Source organism: Trichophyton benhamiae (assembly GCF_000151125.1).
Source record: "Trichophyton benhamiae CBS 112371 chromosome Unknown contig01293.0, whole genome shotgun sequence".
Taxonomy (NCBI): Eukaryota; Fungi; Ascomycota; class Eurotiomycetes; order Onygenales; family Arthrodermataceae; genus Trichophyton; species Trichophyton benhamiae.
This window is the reverse complement of record NW_003315113.1, coordinates 301,708-325,028: the sequence shown is the minus strand read 5'-3', so window position 1 is coordinate 325,028 and position 23,321 is coordinate 301,708. Positions and strand designations below refer to the sequence as shown.

The window sequence follows — 23,321 nt, the reverse complement described above, 5'->3', positions numbered from 1 at the left end:
CATGGGCAGGGCGGGTGGTGGACGCTTGGGTGGATGCGCTGATGGGCTGATACAGGGGGGTGCGTAGAGAAATCCGGGGTAAAAAAGCAAAACACAGGCCGTATCATCGCGAAGCGCCTGGATGATCCTGAAGAAGCCGTTTCTTGACTTGAACCTTGCTCTGGTGGTCATTTTTTGTAGTGACGTCGTTACAATAATAAAGCAGAGACGAGAAAGAGACGATGCTGAGAGGAGGTTGTATCTCGTACGGCCACGTTGGACAGCATCAATTAATGAATGGCCTTGATAAACAAAGACCAGAGCGGCAAAAAGGGTCATTCCCGTCGTACATGATGAATAGCAAGCGGACACATCGCCAGCCACTGCTCACTAGCCAGTGGAATAACCAGCGAGCCACTGCGTGCAGTGCATAATTTTTGACTGCCTGGAAAGTCACTTGCTGCGGTCACTTAGTAGTACTAAGCCGGCGGCATTAACTACATGTTAGTGTGCGGAGTAGTACTCCGTATGTACTCTGCACCAGCACCGAGAGAGGTCACTGCAAACGACGATGAGAGATAAACAGAACAGGCTGGATGGGCTGGTTAGTTTGTTACTCGAGTCCGAGTCTGCTGCTGCAGGACAAGAGAGGTTAAGTATATGCCAGAGTAAGCACTTGGGACTGAGCGATATAACTAATAATAATATGGATGGTTATGCCTGGCTTTATTAATATGCACCGAGATGAAACGGACCATAACGCAAGGCCATGACGGGGCATAAAAAGGGACGAACAAGAGTTTTTTTCCCCTCAATCCTCTCTCTCTCTCTCTCCAATCGGGCTGCAGTGGAAGAGACGGGATTGAAATTGTTGGCAGGGTCTGTTCGAGACGTTGATGGAAGTATGTAACTCGGGTACCTTTCCTGGACGAGTCGGAGAAGAGCAGGCCCAGTTCCGGCGGCACGACGAGTGCATGGATGAAGTACTCCATAGTATTTGTTGCTCTCTATTTAACATTATTATTCATTATTAAATAGATGGTAAGGAAATGAGACGAGAGTTGACGTGGCGTCCGTCTTACGATGGACTGTGAGAGAGTGACCATGACCGGCGAGTAACCGTAAACTGTGGAAAGCGCCAGAGGATGTTGAAGTCGCACGGCAAAAGAGTAGTAGCCAGATGATTGAGAAGAGCAGACCGATAAACCTGTCTTTCCCTTGCACAGTCGAAGAAGCGACGAAGAAGCAAAGAAAAGAGGGAGAGGTAGGAGATGGACGGCCTGAAGTCGAACTCCCAACCACCCTCTCTGCCTCTCCCTATCAAGGTCGTTCTCTGCATGAAGAAGAAGACCAGATGAGGCGGTGAAGTATGCATCTGCATCCCATCTGCATATTATCTCCTTTCTTTTCTTTTTCATCTCTGCTCTTTTTCGTCGTCTTTCCTTTTTCTTTCCCTTTTACTCTCCGTCCTTGCTCGATATGCTCGAACTGGATGTGCATGTATACATTGACGGAGACTCCGCTGATGTGCGTTGGTTATGTTATGCTGTGCCATATCAATTAAGCGTCATCAGCAATCGGCATCATCAGCGCCGGCATGAACTTCGTCAGGTGAAGAGGGGACAGAAGAGGACAGATAGACTGGTAGATGGTAGAGCCTACGTATAACTCCTTTTTCTGCTCCAATTCTGAGTAAGAAGTGTCCAGATGTTCTCCAGGTGTGTCTCCATCGGTAACCTACCCCAGCCCCAATCCGAGTGAAGATGGCTCTGGAGATCGCTTGGGCCCAACCACTTATAGGAGAACCCGGCCCTCTCCAGAGAAGAAAAGTAAAAAGTGAAAAGGGAAAGGGGGAAAAAGCAAAGAAACGGACGATGGCACAAGAAGGCCCTTCCGTGGTTCGGGCCTTGCTGGCGTCATGTCGCCCCAGATGAGGACAGGCATGCAAGCACTAGACTATGGTAAGAGTGAAGTACTTTTTGAAGTGAGTGTGTACACTGCATGGGTGTGAGAGAGTGTGTGTGGGTGGCCTGGCTGTCTCTTTGCTTCTTTCTTCACTCTTTCTCGAGGGGTGTCGTAGTCAAGTAGTTGTCGACAGGGATGATGCATGCATGTATGCTGCTGTCGAACCCTCCCACGCCAACCACCACCACCACCAACCAGCCCAGCCCAACCTAACCTTTCCTCTCGTCCTCATCTTGGGCTCGCTCGGATCTTTCTTGCTCTGGGCTTTGGGCTTGGGAGGAGGAGGGGGGGAACGTTACTTACTTCGGTATGCCTCTCCCGCCGGAAGTATAGAGTACATTTTCTGGTCGAAACATGGAGAAACGGGTGGACACGACACCCGTGGTTTCAACTCCGTTGGCTGGACTGGATCTTTTTGCTGACTTGGTCGGCTGGTCGGTTGGTCGGTCGGGCGGGCGGTTAGTAGTGAGAGCACAATAATAGGTGTACATCGGTGGGTGAGCGGGGGTGTGGTGGTGGAAGAAATGAAGATCATGCCATCTCCTGAGAGACTGGCGGTTTGTTTATGGTGTGCCCGTCTGTCAACAACGCGGAAGAAGGTGATGGTGGTGTGTCTTTGGCCTGACCAACCAACATCCCGAGATACCTGCGCTGTCTCCCTTACTTAGTGTCGAAGTACCTCATGCAGGGGGTCCTCGCATGCTGGGTGTTAGGCGAAAGTAGAGTTCGAGAGACGGCCTTTTGGCTTTTGCTTCCTTGCTGGCCTGCAGCGTTCGACAGTTCCATGCTGGCCGCTTGACTCTCGGCTGTGCTGTGGCAATAATTAGATGCTGCGACTGAACTCGAGCAGGCAGTTAGCAGGCGGCACTGCGTTGTGGCAGGTACTGGAGGCAGCCAGGTACTCATCTCTCTATATCATCACGTCTTTTCTCATCATCCGTCTCCTCATCGTCGGCCATCCACCATCAGCCTCTTCCACTTGACTGTGGATATCACCGTCATTATCTCATTATCTCCTCATCCTCGTCATCATCGTCGTTGTCCCGTCGTCCTCATCGTCGTCGTCGCCCAGCCGGTTCGTCTATCTTGACTTCTGGTCCCTGACATGAGGAAGTACCCTTGCTTGCTTATCTAAGACACCCACTTTACTGCCACTGCCGCCCCTTCCTGCCACGCCCTCACTACCGCGCGGTACCTGTTCTGCCACCCAGCCGTCTTAGCGCTCGCAAGTACCGCCCGGTCACCCCCTTGCCGCCCGTCCCCTCCCTCACCGCCCTCTGGTCCCTCTTCTTTCCACGGCCTCTCGTTGCTTCTTCCCACCTCCTTGCTTTTTTCCCCTGCTTAGTCACCCGCCCCTCCTTTCTCCGATCTTCCTCTTTCTTCTTCTTCTTCTTCTTCTCCTGCTCGTCCGCCTCTTCGTCATCCCATCTCAACCCTCCGACCTTCAACCTCACCTTTCGCCTTCACCCTCGACTTCATCTCTTCTTCTTCCTTCGCCCGCCGTCACCACCATCACCTACCGCCGACTCCCTTTCTCTTCTCGTCTCGACCTCGCCTTCACCCTGGAACTCTCTCCTCGACTTCGCCTCTTGGACTCCTGCTACTGTACTCGAGTCACAGCTGCTACCGTTGACTGACGTTGACTCACCTCGACCACCACCACAACCACCACTGCGGCTCCAGAGTACACTTGAGACAGTCGAATACCGATAAAGACTACGACTAGCGTCTGCTTGCTCGCCACCTCTTATAGCATGACCGTCTCTCGTCGGCTCTGAGTCAAACCGTCAAGTCATCTACCGCAGGAGACTGACTGCTACTTCAACTCGCCAACTCGCAACATCTCGGGACCCTCTCAACACACTACTCTCGCGAACCCAGTTGCTCTGACAGACAGCTCTGATAGCTTTGTCCGGACCACCTTGACAAGCTCTCGCTGCTCGCTGCTCTCTCGATCATACACGTCGAACTGCCTTCCACGTTGATCGACTCCGGGGGAAGCTGCCGTCTATTATCGCTGAATTTTGTGACTCGTCATCAAGGCCGAGCCTGCTCCACGACTCTGGCTCCTCTATCTCAAACGTGACCCTCATCTTGACCTCACCTTCGACCCCTCTGCAGGCACGCCTTGGTCTCATAGTCACTCTATTCAAGCGATAATACTCGTCTCGCCCTTCCTTCCTCCACTTCCTTTCTCCTTCTCGTCTTTCCCTCTCAGCTCACGACCTTGCAACGAAGCGTTCAATTCTTTTCTTTCCCTTCTTTTCGAACTTTTTCATTACCGGCATCTTTCATTTACTTCTCCTTACTGGCTATCATTTTGGCAACAAAAAAACAACTACCAACCGACTCATTTACACCGACGTTAAACGAACAGCTTTCGTTTTCTTACCTCGGACACAACATTCAAATGCAGTCATAACGATCTCTACCAGCTCTCTCTCTTTTTTCTTTCTTCGTTCAACCAGCATCAACCAAGCGAGGTGCCTTGGGTGCAATCTCAGCTTTTTCTCGCGGACGGCGAACCGATTTCCTTGTGTTTAACCTTTTTCCAATCTTTTTTCACGGTCCATCTTCTCAAATCAACATTTATATGACAGCCTGATCAACGACAACACCACCACTCTTGTTCTTTTTTTTTCTTTTCCTTTTTGCTTTGCTTTGCTTTGTCTGCGTTTGTTCGGTCATAGGACCTGTGCTTCTTTGGCTCTCCTTTCCGTCAGGTTTCCCCTCTCCACAAAGTCCAGCTACTTATCATGGATTGCTTGCGGGACAAGTTTATCCAGGGGAAACTCCTCGACGGACGTTTCGAGACAGTTGCTCCGCTTAACCATGGATCCTTTGGCATGGTCTTCCTTGCAAACGACACCCTCACCGGGGAGCAGGTAGCCATCAAGTGCCTCACCAAGCCCTCGTCTGCGGACCCGTCCTCTCCCCTCTCCGTCGACGACCGCTCAGAGGAGATGCAGTGCCACATGAAACTCGGACAGCACCCAAACCTCGTCAACCTCGTCAGCAGCTTCGAGACTCAGTCCCACATCTTCCTGGTCCTCGAGTACTGCTCCATGGGTGACTTGTACGAGGCTATCCGCAACAGCCGTGGGCCACTCGAGACTGAACACGTACGTGACTTTATGCTCCAGCTCATCGACGGCGTCGAGTTCATGCACTCCAAGGGTCTCTACCACAGAGACATCAAGCCAGAGAACATCTTCCTCTGCCAGGATGGCTCCATGAAGCTTGGTGACTTTGGCCTGGCCACGAGCAGCCCCTGGTCCTTTGAGGCCTGTGTCGGTAGCGACCGCTACATGGCTCCGGAGCAGTACGAGCCCACCGCGGCTGGCTACTCCCCTGCCAAAGCTGACATCTGGTCCATCGGTATCTGTCTGCTCAACATTCTCTTTGCAAAGAACCCCTTTGTCACCCCAACGGAGTCGGATATTCTCTTCGCAGACTACTCCCGTGACCGACAATCGCTCTTTGACGTCTTCCCGAACATGTCCCAGGATACCTTTGAGGTGCTCAGACACTCCATCGCCCTCAACCCAGAGAAGAGATCGCTTGCCGGTATGAGAGAGGCCATCATGCGTGCCGTCACTTTCACCACCGATGAGGAGTCTCTCGATGACTTCTGCACCGAGGATCGTGACGTCGTTGCTGCTAGTGCTCACCGTGAGCCTCTCCGCACCCCGTCCATCCAGACGCCGCAGGTCAACCAGGGAGAATCCTTCCCATGGGCAAAGGCTCTCCAGGTCTCCCCTCAGCAGCAAGGTGGTCGTCGCCTCTCCGTCATCCCAGACACCGAGAGCTACAGCGAGGATCTCTTTCCGGCATCGGAGGTGGATGGTACTTCATGGTATTCGACTCACGCCATTTCTCCATCCATTGGTTCCACTCTGGATTCAAGCTTGGGTGCCTCCTTCAAGTCGATCAAGGCCCGCCAATCCGCCTTACGCAACGCTCCTCGTCCAGCTCCCATCAGCGAGTCTCTGCCTACCTCGGCAGCTCGCCCCATTCCATCCATGTCCCTTGTCTTTGGCAAGCGCAGCTCTGACCAAGTGTCCAAGAGCTGGAGTGACCTTTGGGACGAGGAGGAGTCCGAGCTCGAGGAGGCTCGTCTGCGCAACCGCCAGGCCCAGAACTCCCGTACCTGGAGCAAGGAGAGCAACACCCCGGACGTTGCCGGTCTTGGACTGTCTGAAATCGAGGAGCCGTCGTCCATGCTCAATGTTCAGCCAATTCCCATCGTCAAGGACGAGAAGAAGAAGAACATTGCCGTTACCCCTGTCACACCATCCAAGCCACGCAGTGTTCTTAGAGATGGCAGCAACACCCCTGTCCCTCACGGTCGTCACTCGCCCTCCAAGAACACCATCCTGGACAAATGGGCTGCCCTTGGCAAGAAGCGCATGAACCACACGCCTGAAAAGGATTACCGTGCTGCTTCGACCCCCAAGTCCAAGGCTCCCAGCTGGCGCAAGGAACCACAGTACGACCACGGCACCTGGACCAAGAAGAAGTTCCAGTCAAAGGACAGCCGTGGCTACAACGGTCACCAGCAACAGCCCATCGTCCAGCCATACATGCTCAGCAAGGATTGGCGTCGCGACAAGGACCAGACGATCAAACCAAAGAGAAGCCAGCATTACCCCCACATCCCCATTTACTCCCCGGCGGCCATTGATGACGAATTCGACTTTGTCGGCGGGTGGCAGGATCTACACCCGTAGTTTCTCCATCCTCCTTGGAAAGCCTAGTTGCTTCCCTTATCTCCCTTGGTTTTTTCCATCTCACGACAAGCAAATATACTCTCCACTTCAACCACTTATATACCTAACGCCCCATCCTTCTCAAGATGACTCAACGACACTTCAATTCTACAGCCTGAATAATATATTTTACACTTCTGTTTCTTTTATATTGGGAATCCTATCGGAGTTTTTAGCGAGCCTTTGTTGTCTTATTATACCTCTTCTCAGCTCTATTTTCAACCTTATGCGCACTTTTACAACTCAACGGTCTGGTCTGCATTCCTTATTACCTGTTACCTATTTACCCTGTCGACTTCGCTGCGGTGCGTTTGATATTCCCTCTCGACCTTTGAAATACTCCCAGTTTTCCCCAACCCGGGCGTCGCAGGACCGAAACATTCATGGCGATCACCGTCCGCCCAGCCGGAACTCCACATGGGCGGAACAGAACTTAACTTGGGACCATCGCCACCAACAATCAACCTCTGTACTATATAACTTGCCTTGTTATTGTTACCAACAGAATATGGGTCGGCCCGGCGGAGCAACAAACTCCCCTTTCGAAGCGGTGTTGAACATTGAAAGACGTTGTTTTCTTTTTTCTCGAAAGGGGTGATATACCACTTTTCCTTGCGGCGTTTGTTGACAAACATCTTCCATTTCTTCTCCCATCCCAGTTCTCCTTGCAGATCACTCATACCTTTTACACTATATAATTTGTTTCTCTCAACTCTTGTCCATCCACGAACACATCACTTTGCACATCGCTACTATTTTTCCTTTTACTTTTTTTCATTACTCCTTTTATTATATCATATATCATAACTCAGGCCCTCGACGCAAGTCATCTTGAGAAGGGATGTGACGGTCCTTCACCCGGGTCTGCTTTCACAGCGAGCTTCTGTGTTTGTACCCACCCTCATACCCCACACCCACACCGCTCTCTACATGTGAGAAAGAAAAAGACGAAGGTTCGTGTCGGTGCATTCGACTTTGCGCCGGCAGCCACTTCTCCCTTCTCTCCCTCTGCCATCCTTCGCGTTGGAGGATGTGGTGGGAGAGGCAGGAAGGAGTGGAAGGGAACTTAACTAGGCTTTTGCTTTGCAGGAGGTTGTTGAAAGCAAGCAAACCATGGAAAAGAAAGAAAGAGAACAAAAAAAATATTCCAACTTTCACTATCTTTGGTTCTTTTTAACCCTTGGTCTTTTTCTTAATTTTTTTTTTTCGTCCTTCCTTATCCATCTGTCCTTACATTCATATCATACGTCCATACGAACATGCACCACTAATATCATCCACCCGAAAAGAAAAGCAACAACAAACTACCCTACTTACTACCTTACCCCTTTTCCTACCAGCACGACAAAATCGTTCTATTTCCATTTCCTATTCTACCCCGTTTAATTTCCGTCTCTGTTCTACTTTCTGTCCTACGGAAAAAGAAAAGAAAAAGAAAAAGAGGAAGATGAAGGTGGCGAAGGCGAATGTACTATCTATCTTAGAATCTGTTGGGAAGCAAGATGAGGATAGGACGTGGTGTTTTCTGTGTTGATTCTTTGGCGAATATCTGGATGGTTCAGTTTACTTTGGTTGGTGCTTTGCCGTTTGGCTGGTTTGGATGGTCGGTTTGGATGGATGGATTTGATGGATGGGAAGGCTGATAAAATAAAATTGATTGATTGACTGATTGATTGAATGAAAGACCTTTCCATGGCTGGATATCATTGTCTCTCCTCGTCTGTCTCGCTCTCTGTAGTCAAATGTAGTTCTTCTGTCGTAGCTTCAGTAGATGTAAACGTCAATGGGTTCGGCGTCCTATAATTAGCAACCGCGGCTCCAGGCAAGCTTAATTTTTTTTTCACTTTCGCCCGCCAACCCAACCGACGAGGGCATCAGGCCAGATATGCATGACTACGCCGACATCAGCCAGTTAATCACCGCACGCAAGCCGCTCGCTCAGTTGTCTGATCCCGTCGATATATTTTCTTTTCGCACACCGACAGTTCAGTCCAGTTCGAGCTCAACCCAGTAGCTCGCACGGGAAACGCACGACCAATATCCGCCTTACGTCTATGGCCACCAGATCAACCTAGACGGCCCGGCACAGGCACGGCACAGGGGTCAAAAGGAAAAATTTCCTCCCTTCCCTGGACATCTCCCTTGCTCGTCTGGCTGTCATGCGCGAGCGTGAGCTGCTTCTGCTACCGCCACCTCGACCCGAGAACTGGGACAAGTTAATGGTGAACACGATGGTTGTTGGTGGGTTGACGTGAGCCATGTCTGTACGTATATGCGGGATGACGGAGCAGTATGCGCTGGACAGATGCAGCTAACGAACGGCCCAACTGTCGGTCTCTCACTACCAGGCATGATTGATTGATTTTCAGGCAGGAAGCGGGAGCGAAAACATACGCCTTTCATTTAACTAGTTATCTCGGTGCACAGATACGAATCTACGTTACATCCCCTCGATTTCGCGGAGTTGTTTAGAGGAGAGCAGGACTGTCCTCATAACTACCTCGCACACCACACCGCAACACACCGCTCGACGCGATGGATATACATCTTTCGCCACATGGGCGGAAGCGGCGCCCGCGTACGGACCGAATAACGTCGGCTTTCCTGGCGTTTTTGGCAGTGTGCTCTGCTCCTAGCCATGCGGCGGCGGAATCAGTGGATTCATCGCGGTTGATGGCCGTGGATAAGTCGAATACCATCTGCCAGGCGCATGTGAGTGACTTGGGAGCAGAATATATTCGGTATCCGATATGTTTGGAGACTAGGTGGAACGCAGCAGCATCAGCATCAGCGGCGGCATCTGCAACAACGGGAGGCGAGGGGCCGTCTACAACTAGGTCTGCGAGTGGTATATATGCAGATTCGAAGGATGCATCGGGTTCAGTCACGGTTCCGGTTCCAGGCACTGCTTCGTCTGATTCTTCAAATTCGAAAGAGAGCGGGAGTAGTGGTAGCGGAGACGATGCAGACGTGGAGTCTCCGCTGGATAATTCCAACTTCCTCTCCTTTGAAGAATGGAAGAATCAAAATCTTGCGAAAGCAGGACAATCGGCTGAGACCATGAGGAGGCATCGGCAGGATAAAGGACAGCAAGCTAGAAGACGACATACGCGGTCACCGCAGATGAACGATCCGCTAGACGGGCTGGGAGAAGAGTCGGAAATCGACCTTGAATTCGGTGGCTTTTCTACAGACGAATCTGGCGTTGCTTCATGGGAGAGAAAAGATGGTGGAAAGGCCTCACCTGATAATATAGACTCCGTCACTGCCCCCAGTGGTGCTGTGGTCGGGGGTAAGGAAGACAAGCATCCCTCCCAGCCGATCTTCGAGCTTGACGGCCAGGATGCTGAGAATATGCCACGCAAGGGGATTGGTCGACGGAAACATGCAGGAACAACGTGCAAGGAACGCTTCAACTATGCATCTTTCGACTGTGCCGCTACAGTCCTGAAAACAAACCCGCAATGCACCGGTTCTTCAGCCGTGCTTAACGAGAACAAAGACAGCTACATGCTGAACGAGTGCAGGGCCAAGGACAAATTCCTCATTATGGAGTTATGTGATGATATTCTCGTTGACACAGTGGTGTTGGCCAACTATGAATTCTTTAGCTCCATCTTTCGATCGTTTAGAGTCAGTGTTTCTGACCGGTATCCGATCAAGGCTGACAAATGGCGGGTGTTGGGCACTTATGAGGCTGCTAATGCTAGACAGGTGCAGGCCTTTGCGGTGGAGAATCCGCTTATATGGGCTAGATACTTGAAAATCGACTTCTTGTCCCATTATGGGAACGAGTTCTATTGTCCAGTTAGTTTGGTCAGGGTGCATGGAACCACCATGATGGAAGAGTATAAGAATGATGGTGAAGCTGCGAGGGCAGATGAAGAGGAGGATGCAAATGCACAGGAGGAAGCGGAACAGCAGCGGCGACAAAACGAACAGCAACAGCAGCTGGAGCAGAAAGAGGCCGATGTAGTTGTGCATCCAGACGTTTCCGTCCCCGAGGTGGTTATTAATGACCAAATGGTTCCACTTTCCAATCTATCTGATCGTGAACTGGATGAGCTTAGATGTTTCGTGGAGAGAAATGAGACAGAGAGCATCTTACTCGGACTGGTATCCAGTAAGATGTGTGCCATCCAGGAACGCGCGGCTCATATTGCAAGTCAGCCTGTGACAGCTACTAGGGTGAAAGACGAGGCTGCTGCTCCTGCCAGCGACTCCATCACCTCTACCAATACCCCAGAGCAGATACGTTCAGTCTCTTCTACTCGTACACCCACGACGTCTGATAGAGAAGAGACTCGCCGTAGTTCTACGGGTTCATCTATCGCGGCTAATGGGTCACATACGGAGCCAACGAGGATGAACTCAGCGACATACTCACCTTCTCCTGCCTCACCACCACCCAACCCATCCACCCAAGAATCCTTCTTTAAATCAGTCAACAAAAGACTGCAAATGCTGGAGTCAAACTCTACCCTTTCCCTCCTTTATATCGAGGAGCAATCCCGCATCCTCCGTGACGCCTTCAACAAGGTCGAGAAACGCCAATTGGCAAAAACATCTACCTTTTTAGAGAACCTTAACTCTACCGTTCTGCAGGAGCTGAAGGAGTTCCGTCAACAATATGACCATCTCTGGCACTCTGTTTTTATAGAATTCGAGCAGCAGCGCCAACAGTACCATCGAGAGGTGTATTCGGTTGCTACCCAACTCGGTGTTCTTGCAGACGAACTCGTGTTTCAAAAACGAGTTGCCGTCATCCAAAGCATCTTTGTCCTGGTCTGTTTCGGCCTGGTGCTATTCTCCCGCAGCTCGGGCACACCATACTTGGAATTTCCACGTAACATCGTCACTCGCACGCGCAGCTTCCGCTCTTCTTCAGTCACTTACGGCTCACCAGCGCCATCTGCTAGTCCTAGCCCACCGCCCATGAGCAGGATGGGGTCATCAATACTGAGCAGAAGTGAAGCAGACGACGACAACCTGCATCACAACCACTCACGACACCACCGCAGTCCCTCTGAACAAACAGATTATGAAGTTGGAAATCCTACCTTTACATATTCCCCGCCTACTCCAACTTCCAGGACCACGACGCCAGAGCGAACTCGAAAATTGCGCTTCTCTCCTGAGCCGCAAAGTGGTCTCGCTGCGTCAGCGACCGGCAGTCCCGCAACTATGAGCGATCCGGAGCTTAGCCTGAGAAAACGCCCTATCAAGAGCGTGGAGGTGAAACACGAGTCTGAATCGGACGCTGAACAGCCGGAAGGTGACTCTTTCACCTAATCTTTTGTCGATTACATTATACCATGCACAACGATTGATGGGATCATCTTTTATTTATTCTCTTCGATTCTGATATTTATGACATCTACCATCTAACCTTTGGAAGCATAGGCGATTGTATTTTATGTACCCCTTTTTATTCTTCAAGAAGAGAGCATGTATCATACTTATATCCTTATTTGATAGCATAGCGTACATCATTTTAATGGCATAACATCGTCCGTCGTTCCACTTCTTTGAACATCTACATCTAGAACCCCTGAGCGCCTCCTGATATTGACCGGGTTTAGACTTTTATGCCTTGACGTGTCCATGCTGAGTCAGCTTTTAAGGCTGTTGCTATGGAAACTATCGCTTATCAACCTTATCCCAAACGTCAACATCAGAAATCTCGAAAGAAGGGCAGAAGAATCCGCCCACCGTCATACTCAGTCCAGAACAAGTTAAACAGCACCAACAAGTAAAGCATTACTTGCATATTTGTCGAATTATCCGTCGAAAAAGCAAGGAAAATCCAATAAAGGTCAGTATATAGGGCAAGTAAGTAGGTCGATGGCTTTCTGTCTTCCCCATGCAAAAGTTGATCAAGGTTCCACGGGTTCCATGCGAAAAGAAACTACTACACTGCCCTTCCCTGCTCCGTTGTCGTTTAGCATGCTTTTGCCTTGAGGAGAGAGCGAAGTGGAAAAACTTTTTTTTACTTCCCGTGGATGTAAACAAAGAAGATCACACACGCTACATGATTGCTGACGGATACGATACGATATAAAGCCAGCGCCTTTTCCAGAAATAAACAACCTCGCTCTTCAGACCATACATCCACACTCTACACGCAGTTCCTTCGACCCGAGAATACTCGATATTACCCTATATCTGCACAACTTGAGAAATCAAAATCACCAGACTGTCATCATGGCCTCCATCACCAGCCCATCCAAGCAACCACTTTCTGACCGACCTACAAATACCCATCTTACCATGCAAAACTCATCAACCGAGGATTGTGAGGCAGACTTGAAAGCTGCTACGACGAAATCCATGGAATACCACAGACAAGTACTCAAGGAGAAGATGGAAGGTGACTCACAGTAAGTATTCTCCGGTGTTCTCCGAGCCCCCCCCCCCCCAAAAAAAAAAAAAAAAAAAAAACCTAAAGTGTATCTCAGCCCCATACTAATTTCCATGCTAGACAATCCGGTCATTTCATCTCCCCATCAGATGGAATCATGAGTCCATGCACCAAGAAGCTGAGCAACTTGAAGGGAAAGAAGTTCAAGAAGTAAGTATACGGCTACAACAGGTCCACGGAGGACTCTAGCAATAACATAGGTACTAACGCTTATTTACTTGGTAGTGCTGGACGGCCACAGATGCTTTTTGCTAAGGCTCTCGGGAAGAAATCCTACGACAAGATGAGCAACGAGAATGCAGTTGATGGTGATGGCACTGAAGATGGTGGACCTGCCTAAGTTTGATGATGGAGCTGCTTTTCTTCTACCTTTATTACGACCTGCCGTGCCCGTTTATGATTCTATTGTATTATTAGTTCCCTGAGTACCCGTACGCCTTCTTGTGATGTTGTTGCCTTTTCTTTTCTGGTTATGTTTTGTTATGCTGGTACTAGATGAACCGATTGCTTCAGAACGATATATTCCTCCGACTCCATAGGTACTCTATGAAAGAAATATTTCAACGTATCCTTCATCATCAATATCGTCTATCCACACTTGGTCATAAATATAGTACCCTCTCCTACGGAGTACTCCATACTGTGTATCAGAGCCAAATTTGATATTCGGCGCCTTTCATTGGCTCATAATGCTTAATAATCAATCACGTGTATATCAAATTCAGCCCGCAATGGATCTCCGACTTTCGCATAAAAGGAGTAGGAAAAAGCACGAAGAACTCGACAGCCTCAAGCAACCCTTGCGGCGCTAGGATTTTTGCTTGCCACAGTTTGACTGGGGAAGAGAATAGATCGTTCCTAAAGGCTTGGCATATATTGAGCTAGCTAATTGGTTAAGTGGTTGATTGGGATCAAATAATACCAATCTTTAAGAGTCATGGCAGCCCTACGCAGCTCGTATGTGGAGAGGTTCACGAAGGAAACCAAGACACAGATATCGCTGTGCATAGATGGCGGGCCACTGGATGTCCTACCTGATAGCCACAAAGCCTTCGAGTCATCGAGCATCCCTAACCAAAAGGAAGAGCACCATGCTTGTCAATTCTCCGCAACTCAGCACATCTGGATATGGACTGGAGTTGGATTTCTAGACCATATGCTTCATGCGTTGGCAAAGCACGGCGGATGGAGTCTACGAATTCGCACAGTTGGTGACTTAGCTAGTGAGTAAATCCGGAATTGACCCGGTGTACTTGTTGGCTACTCTTACTCTGCTGAATGCTGACCATGCCGTATCGCTAGTTGATGATCATCACACTACCGAAGATACCTTCCTCGCTCTTGGAGAGGCTCTGTCAACAGCTCTGGGTGATCGAAAGGGTATTAAGCGATTTGGCAGCGCCTATGCTCCGCTAGATGAAGCACTTGCACGGGCTGTCATTGACATTTCATCTCGCCCTTTCTTTGTCGGCGTATTTGACTTCAAGGATGCAAAAATTGGCAATCTCACTAGCCAAATGATTCCCCATGGTCTACAGAGCTTTGCTCACACGGCGGGTGTTACTCTGCATGTTGACGTGCTTAAGGGTGAAAACGACCACCACCGTGCTGAAGCTGCCTTCAAAGCTTTGGCTGTGGCTATTAGAGATGCCACTTCCAAGGTTGCTGGGAAGGAAGGGGAAGTTATTAGCACAAAGGGAGTCTTATAGAGTGTTCAATTTGAGCGCCAATATGTGTCTTTTCTCTCTAAATTTCTTTGGGTCGTCTTCATTTATATCCTGCACATCAATACCGTTTCACCTACTCCCATACGAATTTGAGGCCATACGAGGACCCCAGCCCCCAGCCAGTCGTTCCTGTCTGGATTAGATGACAAATTGACAATTCTTATGCAGCGGAAATTCGGGGTGACTTGGCATCTGCTGCCAACGCTGCATCTGACTGCTAGAGTATAACTAGCCGTCCAGCGTTCTAAAGGAAACTCAAAATTCAAATTCATGAGAGACCCTTCAGCTCTATCCATTTTCGCAGGCTACACTTCAACGTGCAACTGTTCGCACTTGGTGCTCATCCCGGATATTACTTGACTTCCTATTAGCCAGTTATTCACACGTTTTGACAGAGCCTAAAGCTAGGGTCCTCGAGGCATCAAATATGCAAGACCACAACAAACAATGCCGGCTCCTGAGGCCAGCCGAGCTATTTGCTGCCAAATCACCCCTTCAAGCTCAGCCTTAAGAGAAACGGGCCTTTTTTTCTTAGCCATAACTGTTAGAAAGTCATAGTATATTTTCTCAATTCAAGTAGCCGAACCCGAGGTTAAGGCCTAAAGCCCATCATATCCGTCAGGAGTTAATAGTAATTATACAGAAACTGGACCGCTATTGTGAGAACTGGCTTGCAGTACTCCGTATGGTTGTAGAATAAGTAAATTTAATGTCCGATATCGTACGATGGGATATGTATACTTATGCAGCTCCCTACATGCTCTCCTGATGTTCCCCCTGTCGCGCTGAAAATTAAGCCTCGGCTCGTGGAGAGCTCCATCGGCAACTCCGCTCACCCTGTTTATGGGAAAACGAACATCGACCCGGGAACCGAGCTTGGGCTGCGCTTCTCCTCGTACCACTTCTCTCTTTCGTTTATACATAAGGAACTCATTCTCAGGATTTCTTTGACCAAGTTGCAAGTCCATATCTCTAGCAACCCACTTTTGGCTAATTGATTTCATCATACTGGGGACCAGTTGTACAATGGCGGCCTCCACTAGAATTCCTTCTCTCATCCAGCCGTTCGTTAGCGAGCGCGCTAGAAAGACCCTAGATATCGTAAGAGTCCTTCTAAGAATTTTATATCACCACTATCAAGCCATATCGCTAACTTGTGTGGGGTTTCAGGTTGAAGAATTCGTTGAGAAAGAATGTATCCCGAGAGACACTCTCTTCCAGGCTCAGCTAGGCGAAGGCCAGGCCAGATTCACCAAGCACCCCCCAGTCATAGAGGAGCTCAAGGCTAAAGCGAAGAAACTTGGCCTATGGAATATGTTCTTGCCAAAGAACCATTTCAAGGAGGGTGCTGGCTTCAGCAACGTTGAGTATGGATTGATGGCAGAGCTACTCGGAAAGAGCCGAGTTGCCAGTGAGGTACGGCGATATCCCGATATGTTCCCATGAGATGAAATAACCATTAGATATCTAACATGAATTTCCCCTGTCTAGGCTACAAACAATGCTGCCCCTGATACCGGTAACATGGAGGTTTTGGCCAAATATGGAAACGAGGCCCAAAAGAGAGAATGGCTAGACCCTCTGTTGGAAGGAAAGATACGTTCTGGATTCCTGATGACCGAGCCAGATATTGCATCAAGCGATGCCACAAATATCAGACTTAATATCCGCCGTGAGGGTAACGAATATGTCCTTAACGGAGAGGTAGGCAACCAACCCTATATATTCAAATTCATCTATGCTAATCCTGCTATAGAAATGGTGGTCCTCGGGTGTTGGTGACCCAAGGTGCAAACTGTACCTTGTCATGGGCAAAACTGATCCCAATAACCCAGATCCGTACAAGCAGCAATCAGTTGTCCTAGTTCCTGCCGGAACTCCCGGCGTCACCATCCATAGAATGTTGCATGTCTATGGCTTTGACGATGCCCCTCACGGCCATGGACAAGTTTCTTTCAAGAATGTCCGTGTACCTGTATCCAACATTATCCTAGGAGAAGGCCGTGGTTTCGAGATCATCCAAGGCCGTCTGGGACCAGGGCGTATCCATCATGCTATGCGTGCACTTGGCGCAGCGGAACGAGCCCTAGAGTGGATGATTGCTCGCGCCAATGATGAGAATAAGAAGCCATTCGGCACTCCTCTCTCTTCTCACGGTGTTATTCTTGAATGGATTGCCAGGTCACGCCTTGAGATTGACTCCGCTCGTCTGGTTGTTCTCAATGCTGCAGCTCGCATCGACAGCGCTGATGCAAAGGCTGCACTCAAGGAGATTGCTGAGGCAAAGGTGCTTGCACCTCAGGTAGCCCTCACGGTTATCGACCGTGCCGTGCAGGCTCACGGCGCTATGGGAGTGTGTCAGGATACACCGCTTGCCAGCATGTGGGCAAACATCCGCACTTTAAGGATTGCTGATGGCCCAGACGAAGTTCATCTCCAACAGATGGGCAAGCGTGAGAATAAGCAGAGGAAGAACTCTACCATGGCCAAGATCAAGGCACAAAAGGCTGAGGCGGATAGGTTACTGAATGCCAATGGGTTTGGTGCTCTCAAGGGGCGTTTGTAAGGGTGTACTTTTATAGGTATTTGGAGACATGGCTCTTTATCTATGAAGCATATATCGATCACACTAGCTATCTCCTACATACATGAATACTGATTCTGTCTAATTCCAAGCTGTAAAAGCCATACTAGAGGTCAATATAGGGAGCAAGAGCTTGAGCATATCGATCCGCCGAGTTACCTCCAGGCAGCATCACGTGAACAAAATAGTCACCAAAAAAGTGGTCGCATTTTCGAGGCCAGAAGGAATCCTCTTTTTTTTTTTTTACTCCCCTTCACTATTTGGTATCACGGACTGGCGAGTCTGTGGCCAAGTAGCCCAGGACATCTGCGATCTCAGATGGACTTCTAGCAGGCAAACGTCCGTGGGTGCTGTCACCATCGCTGTTCCAGGTCTTACACCCTCCGTCCCCTCCGAAACGCATTCCGAATTCGACGGCCGAACGACCTGGGGTAACCTGACTCCAGAGCGCCTGGCGGCCCGTTGCTCTTGTTCTGTCCAACCGAGGCGGCTGAAGGATGGCCACATCGGTGATTCACAATGGAGCCGGTCATTTGAACGCAGAGGAAACCTTTGAACGGTGCAAGGCGGCGCTGACTTGCGCCTTGAAGGAAAAGGAGCCGACATTTGCTGAAGTCGAGCGGCTATTGGCAGAAACCCGAGTTTCCGGCCAGGTGTCTATTTTCCAGATCTTCACGGAAGGGAGAAGGGGTTCCAGACACTACCATAACGATGGTGGAGCTGTTGGACGTCCCGATGGAGTGGACATTCGCAATCCGATGGACGCGCTAAAACTCGAGAGTGGCCTCTGGGATGCGCACCTAGAGATCAACGGCCGGTTTCGAAAGTGGCTATCGAATATCCAAGAAGATGAGAAAAAGGGCAAAAAGCGGCCAGTTGAGAAGCGCAAACTTATCAACCGATACTCCAAGTTTATTAAGTCTAGCCAGGAGTTCTACGAGAAGTACATCCACCACCTGTTGGAAGATTTTAAGGCCTACAATTTCCCGCAATTCGAAGAAGTTGCGAGAAGAAAGGGGTACGTGTTTGAAAAGGAGGGGGAGGGGCCCCGGGACTCTGCCGGTACTCTGGATCCCCAACTGAAGCATGCGGTACTCTCCTCGTGCCATGCTACACTTATTAGGCTTGGAGACCTCGGACGTTACTATCAAACTGAGCTTGTGGACCAGCAGAAGAAGAATTGGGAGCGTGCTACGAAGAACTACTCAATGGCCTCTCTAGTGAATCCGAATTCTGGAAACCCATTCAATCAATTTGCCGTCATTGCTCTTGCAGAGGAGCAGCATTTAGATGCTGTATATTATTTGTATCGAGCCATTTCCGCACAAGAGCCTCACCCCAACGCCTACAAAAATCTGACAAAAGAATTCAAGAATATCCTAGCAGGGAAGAAAAAGGCACAGCCATCAACATCAATAAATGACCCCCAAGCGGTACTGGTTAGTTCCTTCTTATTCTTGCATGCCGAATGCTATCATGGAGATTCTCCTGAACACGAAGAACGTGAGAATGAAATAATGCACCAGGTCACCGTTGATCTAAAAGAGAATGTTCTTGAGCGCTCCCTTTTAGAGAAATTTGCCCTTATCAATATTGCCTCGGAAAGTCATGCAAAGGATACCAATGCGCAAGTATTTTTACGGAGGCTAAACGTGATATTCTTTTTCACCCTTCTTCAGGTTTTCCTAGCCGAGCTTGAATGCTCTGCGGACAAAGTAACCTCAGTTGCCTACTCAATCCTTCCAGCTTTGCGACACTATAGCAGTTGGTTGCTTGTTAATAGCCCAGTATTGGTATCTGCCCCTGAGAGTAAGGATACTCCACTGTGTATACAGATCAAGGAGCTCTGGAAGAGTTATGCCAATACTTTGACTGTCCTCACCTCAACCTTTGACGTTATCAATCTACCTGATGTTGATTACCTCCTTGAAGAAGACGAGAATACCCTTGGGTTCAAACCATTTGCACATCCTAATACTATGCGACGTTACGGGCCTCCCGGAGCAACGAAACCAAGACGACATGAAACTACGGCTTCAAACGATAAAGAGATGCTATTTCGAATCCGACAGTTTGTGATTGATGGGCTTGACCTCGAACGCAATGAGAGAATCCCTATCGTCATGGTGAATAAAGAGGATGCAAGGCTATTCGTTTACAAGGAGGAAGGCCTTCCTCAATTTCTGAACTCTCGTAGCCAGACTCGTGGACATGGTCATACTCTTACTTCTACTAGCATTGACCTAGATGAAATACAGAAACCAGCACCTTCTTCGAGCGTTTTGGAGGACGGCGCATCCATCTCAGGCTCAGCATCAATGCATCGGATGGTCGATAACCTAGTCGAGTCGGAACCAGCCGAGAGCTTAGTTGATGGTGATAACGCACCTTCCTACTATGCCTCTGTCAATTCGGATCACCGCCGGAGCCTTGCCCATCAAGGGTTCGAAAATGGCGTCTCAGGAGCTCAGAGCCCTTCTCATTTCCAGTCCTATTCCCCAGGCCCACCACTTCCAAGTATAATGAACACTGCGTTTGCTCCGCAGCCGGGCGAAGCAATGTCTCCAACCAGCCGTCCTTCTACTGCTATACCTAGCACTGCTGGTGGAAACAACAACACACTCTTCTCTAGCTCCTTTCTCTCCTGCTTCGTGGACGAGTCCCCTAGCAGCCTCCAGTACATGCAGACCCCACGTCTCGGTCATGCAACGAGTTATGCTGGCGGGACTTCCTTAGGCGTTCAACCATCGGAGTCCATCACCGCCTTTGGCCAATATCAACCACACCAGCCGTACAATTCACCTTCATATTTCAACAATATGCCATATGGAACAAACCGTGGTTCGATGCTGCACTATGCCGGGGTTATTGGTGAGCAATCACCACCAAACGGACAAGGAGGATGATAACCTATACAGCTCGCTCTCTTTGCGGCCACACAGCCATATTGACATACTATTTCCACTGGGCTTGACCTGTAATGCACTCGCAATACACCTCTTGGTTGCCGGGTATATCGGACAAACGCCTACCCGTGATTGTTGGCTTTGCATATTATTTCTCTTCCGAGAGAGTGGTCGTGGTCAAATTTGCATGAAACTACTTAGTTGGTATTTGAATCGTCGAAAAGAATATATCCTCGATAGGGATCAGGGGAATACTCCTGCTTCGTGCAGCTGTTGCCCTTCATTCCCCACCATAGAGGATTACTCTTACTCTACATCGATGGCCAGTTGACAGAAGCTTCGAAACGGGCTCGAACTGGGAAATAAGTGGGTTCGGAAGCCGTTCCTCTCTCCATTCCCTGGTGATGTTCCCAACCTTCAACCATCCAGGCATCACCGTCATGTCCTTTATTTCTCAAACGAAGAACATTTCCTGCCATGTTTCGATCAAATATTGCTTTCGATTTTAATGACGAGCACATGCACACGTAATGAAGTCAACTGATCTCATGTATATTTTCATTCGTTGTTGAAAACGTGTCTGTAACTAATTCTTATTCTACGTTTTTCTTTCATAAACAATGTCATCGAAATTGTCATCAGCTTATCATCAAAGCCTGATTCTACCCCTATCAAGGGGTCTAGTTAAGCTCCATCTCGTAGCTGTTGAGTCGTGTGGGCGGTTGGTAGGTATTTGGTTGAAAGTATGTAGGGTATGGTTAAGTTTGCTTGTGACAGGAGCAAATGGAGGGAGTTGATCCGAATTAGTAGTACCCGGCTATGAAATTACACCATTCTTTTCTAAAGGAACCTGATACCCGTTTGTTTCGGTGCACAGGGTTGAGCCTTGACGAATGCAAAGTGGGTGATTAGTCTATTGGGTGAAGGTTTGCTTTGGGAATGGGTAACTGTTTGCATTCGTTAGTAGATGATCAAATCCACATATATTCTCAGGAACTTACGATGGACCCAATTCCCGGATGCTCAAGTTGGCGAGCCAGTGTCCCATCTCAACACACTCTGGAACAGTCTTTCCTTGAACGACACCAGCACAGAATCCACCAGCGAAGGCATCACTTTTGGAACGTTAGCTAAATATAATCTTCAATGGAAAAATAGAACCACAACTTACCCAGCTCCGTTAGTGTCACAGATTTCTTCCTTGAGGATCTTGCGGATAGCGGTCTGGGTAACGGTGACTTCACCAGCAGTATTGGAGACCGCAGAGATAGTTGGCTCGGTTCCGTGAGTGACAATGACAGTTCTAGCACGCTTGCTGTTGGTCTTCGGAAGCTTGGCCATCTTCTCGGCGATTTCACAAAGGTCTTCAGTGTCCCAATCCTGGGACTTAGCAAAGGCGAGGGCCTCAGCCTCGTTTCCAACGATGAAGTCGGTGTATGGGAGAACTTGAGAGAGCTGTTCCTTGAAGAAGGCTGGGATGAATGGAGCGGAAAGAGAGAGCATGAAGGTCTGAGTCTCGTATTAGCCCAATGGTTTCTCCCCATTGCCCATTTCGGGAAGAGTCCGAGGGAGAGAGATAAAGTACCTTGTTCTTGGAAGCAGCCTCCTCAGCGAGGGCGAGAATAGCTGGGACACAGACGGTCAAATGGTAGCCACCGACGAAGTAGACCTTAGCCTTTTCAACGAGGTCCCAGACCTGGGGCTGCTTGAGGTGATCAAGCTTGTACTCATTGGCAGCAGCCAAATGGGTAACCAAGCATCTGTTGTGGCCAGTGATGATGACACCGCATCGACCGGTAGGCTGAACATCATCTACGCGATATTCAACTCGGAGACCGGCCTTTGCACAGGACTCTCGGAGGATATCGGCATACTTGTCCTTGCCAACGCAGCCGATGTAGAGGACAGAGTTCTCAGGGAGAATATACTATAGCACCAAAGTCAGCTTTGCAATGCCATTTAGAGACCATCTGGGCGCCTGTAGATCCTGTAGATATCCATACCTGAGCTCCACGAGCAGTGTTCTGAGCAGCTCCTCCGGGGATGAGCTTTGCATTGTGGTTCTGCATCAAGTCCTCATAGAGGCCCATGTGCTTCTCCTCAGCGAGAATGGCGTCGTTTGCCTTGACCTCATACTTGTCGAGAGTCGATTGGTCTCTACCAAGAGGATTCATCAGTCAACCAAGGAGGAATTAATCACAAAAGGAGTCTCATTCTTCGCGGATGCACGTACCCCTCTCCCTGGATATCTAGAAGAGAACTACTGTTAGCAGCGACTCCACGGACACAATTGAGAGGCAGACAAACCCAAGAGGGGGTTCTCGAGGCAGAGAAGCGCGTAACCCTGATCAGCAGCCATCGTGAAGAGAGTCGGACTGTTGGATTGTCTTGAGATTAAGTCGGAGAATAGTTGTTCGGCGGGATGTCTCTAGGATGTTACTTATATATAGTGGGGGACGAGGAGGATGGAATTTAGTGTTTTTCTAGTGTTATTGCGGAAAGGCTGAAAAAAAAGCAAACATGGCAAACACGCCCAAAACCGCCAGCAGAAACTCCGACGCAAGTTCGATCGGTTCCATTCGATATCAACAACGCCGAACAGACAGACGGACGGCTTGCTGGATTCTACGTCGACGAGCACCGGAGTGCCGATATAACGAGCCCTAACGACACAATGGACGACGCCGCGGCGCGGATAGCAGATAACATCCAGGCTGCATCGATATACAGCCAGCGGCCTCACGGGTTTGGACCGGGGGCCCAACACCATCTCGACGGCCTTGACGGGGTCGACTCGGACACTGCGAGCATCTCTACGGACGTCGTGAATCCGGAGCGAGAAATCAGAGAACACAGACTAGGGCGTCCGCAGCTACCTCCCATACCAGACCTGCGATTCCAACAGAGCTATCTTGCGAGTATCTCCAAGGCTTCGAGCTGGCAGCATGTTGCTTGGATCACACTGAGGGA

General features: G+C 49.4%; 9 protein-coding genes across 9 annotated transcripts; 7 read left to right on the top strand and 2 right to left on the bottom strand.

Annotated features, from left to right (window-relative positions):
* Window positions 1-708: 708 nt before the first annotated feature.
* ARB_04069 (uncharacterized protein) lies at window positions 709-1,397 on the bottom strand (the record flags this gene model as incomplete). Its single annotated transcript, XM_003017146.1, has 2 exons — window positions 709-986; window positions 1,100-1,397. 2 exons carry the CDS (start codon window positions 1,395-1,397, stop codon window positions 709-711), a joined length of 576 nt encoding a protein of 191 aa, XP_003017192.1.
* A 1,652-nt stretch (window positions 1,398-3,049) lies between these two features.
* ARB_04068 (uncharacterized protein) lies at window positions 3,050-3,657 on the top strand (the record flags this gene model as incomplete). Its single annotated transcript, XM_003017145.1, has 2 exons — window positions 3,050-3,057; window positions 3,165-3,657. 2 exons carry the CDS (start codon window positions 3,050-3,052, stop codon window positions 3,655-3,657), a joined length of 501 nt encoding a protein of 166 aa, XP_003017191.1.
* Window positions 3,658-4,700: 1,043 nt separating this feature from the next.
* On the top strand, window positions 4,701-6,674 carry ARB_04067 (uncharacterized protein; the record flags this gene model as incomplete). The annotated part of the gene is made up of 1 exon (XM_003017144.1): window positions 4,701-6,674. One exon carries the CDS (start codon window positions 4,701-4,703, stop codon window positions 6,672-6,674), a length of 1,974 nt encoding a protein of 657 aa, XP_003017190.1.
* A 2,712-nt stretch (window positions 6,675-9,386) lies between these two features.
* Window positions 9,387-12,005, top strand: ARB_04066 (Sad1/UNC domain protein; the record flags this gene model as incomplete). The annotated part of the gene is made up of 1 exon (XM_003017143.1): window positions 9,387-12,005. The coding sequence occupies one exon, from the start codon at window positions 9,387-9,389 to the stop codon at window positions 12,003-12,005; it is 2,619 nt and encodes an 872-aa protein (XP_003017189.1).
* Window positions 12,006-12,917: 912 nt separating this feature from the next.
* ARB_04065 (uncharacterized protein) lies at window positions 12,918-13,474 on the top strand (the record flags this gene model as incomplete). Its single annotated transcript, XM_003017142.1, has 3 exons — window positions 12,918-13,093; window positions 13,195-13,284; window positions 13,360-13,474. 3 exons carry the CDS (start codon window positions 12,918-12,920, stop codon window positions 13,472-13,474), a joined length of 381 nt encoding a protein of 126 aa, XP_003017188.1.
* Window positions 13,475-14,071: 597 nt separating this feature from the next.
* Window positions 14,072-14,843, top strand: ARB_04064 (uncharacterized protein; the record flags this gene model as incomplete). Its single annotated transcript, XM_003017141.1, has 2 exons — window positions 14,072-14,357; window positions 14,437-14,843. 2 exons carry the CDS (start codon window positions 14,072-14,074, stop codon window positions 14,841-14,843), a joined length of 693 nt encoding a protein of 230 aa, XP_003017187.1.
* Window positions 14,844-15,887: 1,044 nt separating this feature from the next.
* Window positions 15,888-17,427, top strand: ARB_04063 (uncharacterized protein; the record flags this gene model as incomplete). Its single annotated transcript, XM_003017140.1, has 3 exons — window positions 15,888-16,277; window positions 16,353-16,565; window positions 16,618-17,427. 3 exons carry the CDS (start codon window positions 15,888-15,890, stop codon window positions 17,425-17,427), a joined length of 1,413 nt encoding a protein of 470 aa, XP_003017186.1.
* Window positions 17,428-17,942: 515 nt separating this feature from the next.
* On the top strand, window positions 17,943-20,351 carry ARB_04062 (uncharacterized protein; the record flags this gene model as incomplete). The annotated part of the gene is made up of 1 exon (XM_003017139.1): window positions 17,943-20,351. One exon carries the CDS (start codon window positions 17,943-17,945, stop codon window positions 20,349-20,351), a length of 2,409 nt encoding a protein of 802 aa, XP_003017185.1.
* Window positions 20,352-21,348: 997 nt separating this feature from the next.
* Window positions 21,349-22,525, bottom strand: ARB_04061 (uncharacterized protein; the record flags this gene model as incomplete). Its single annotated transcript, XM_003017138.1, has 4 exons — window positions 21,349-21,466; window positions 21,523-21,860; window positions 21,937-22,278; window positions 22,355-22,525. The coding sequence occupies 4 exons, from the start codon at window positions 22,523-22,525 to the stop codon at window positions 21,349-21,351; spliced, it is 969 nt and encodes a 322-aa protein (XP_003017184.1).
* Between the last annotated feature and the right edge of the window lie 796 nt (window positions 22,526-23,321).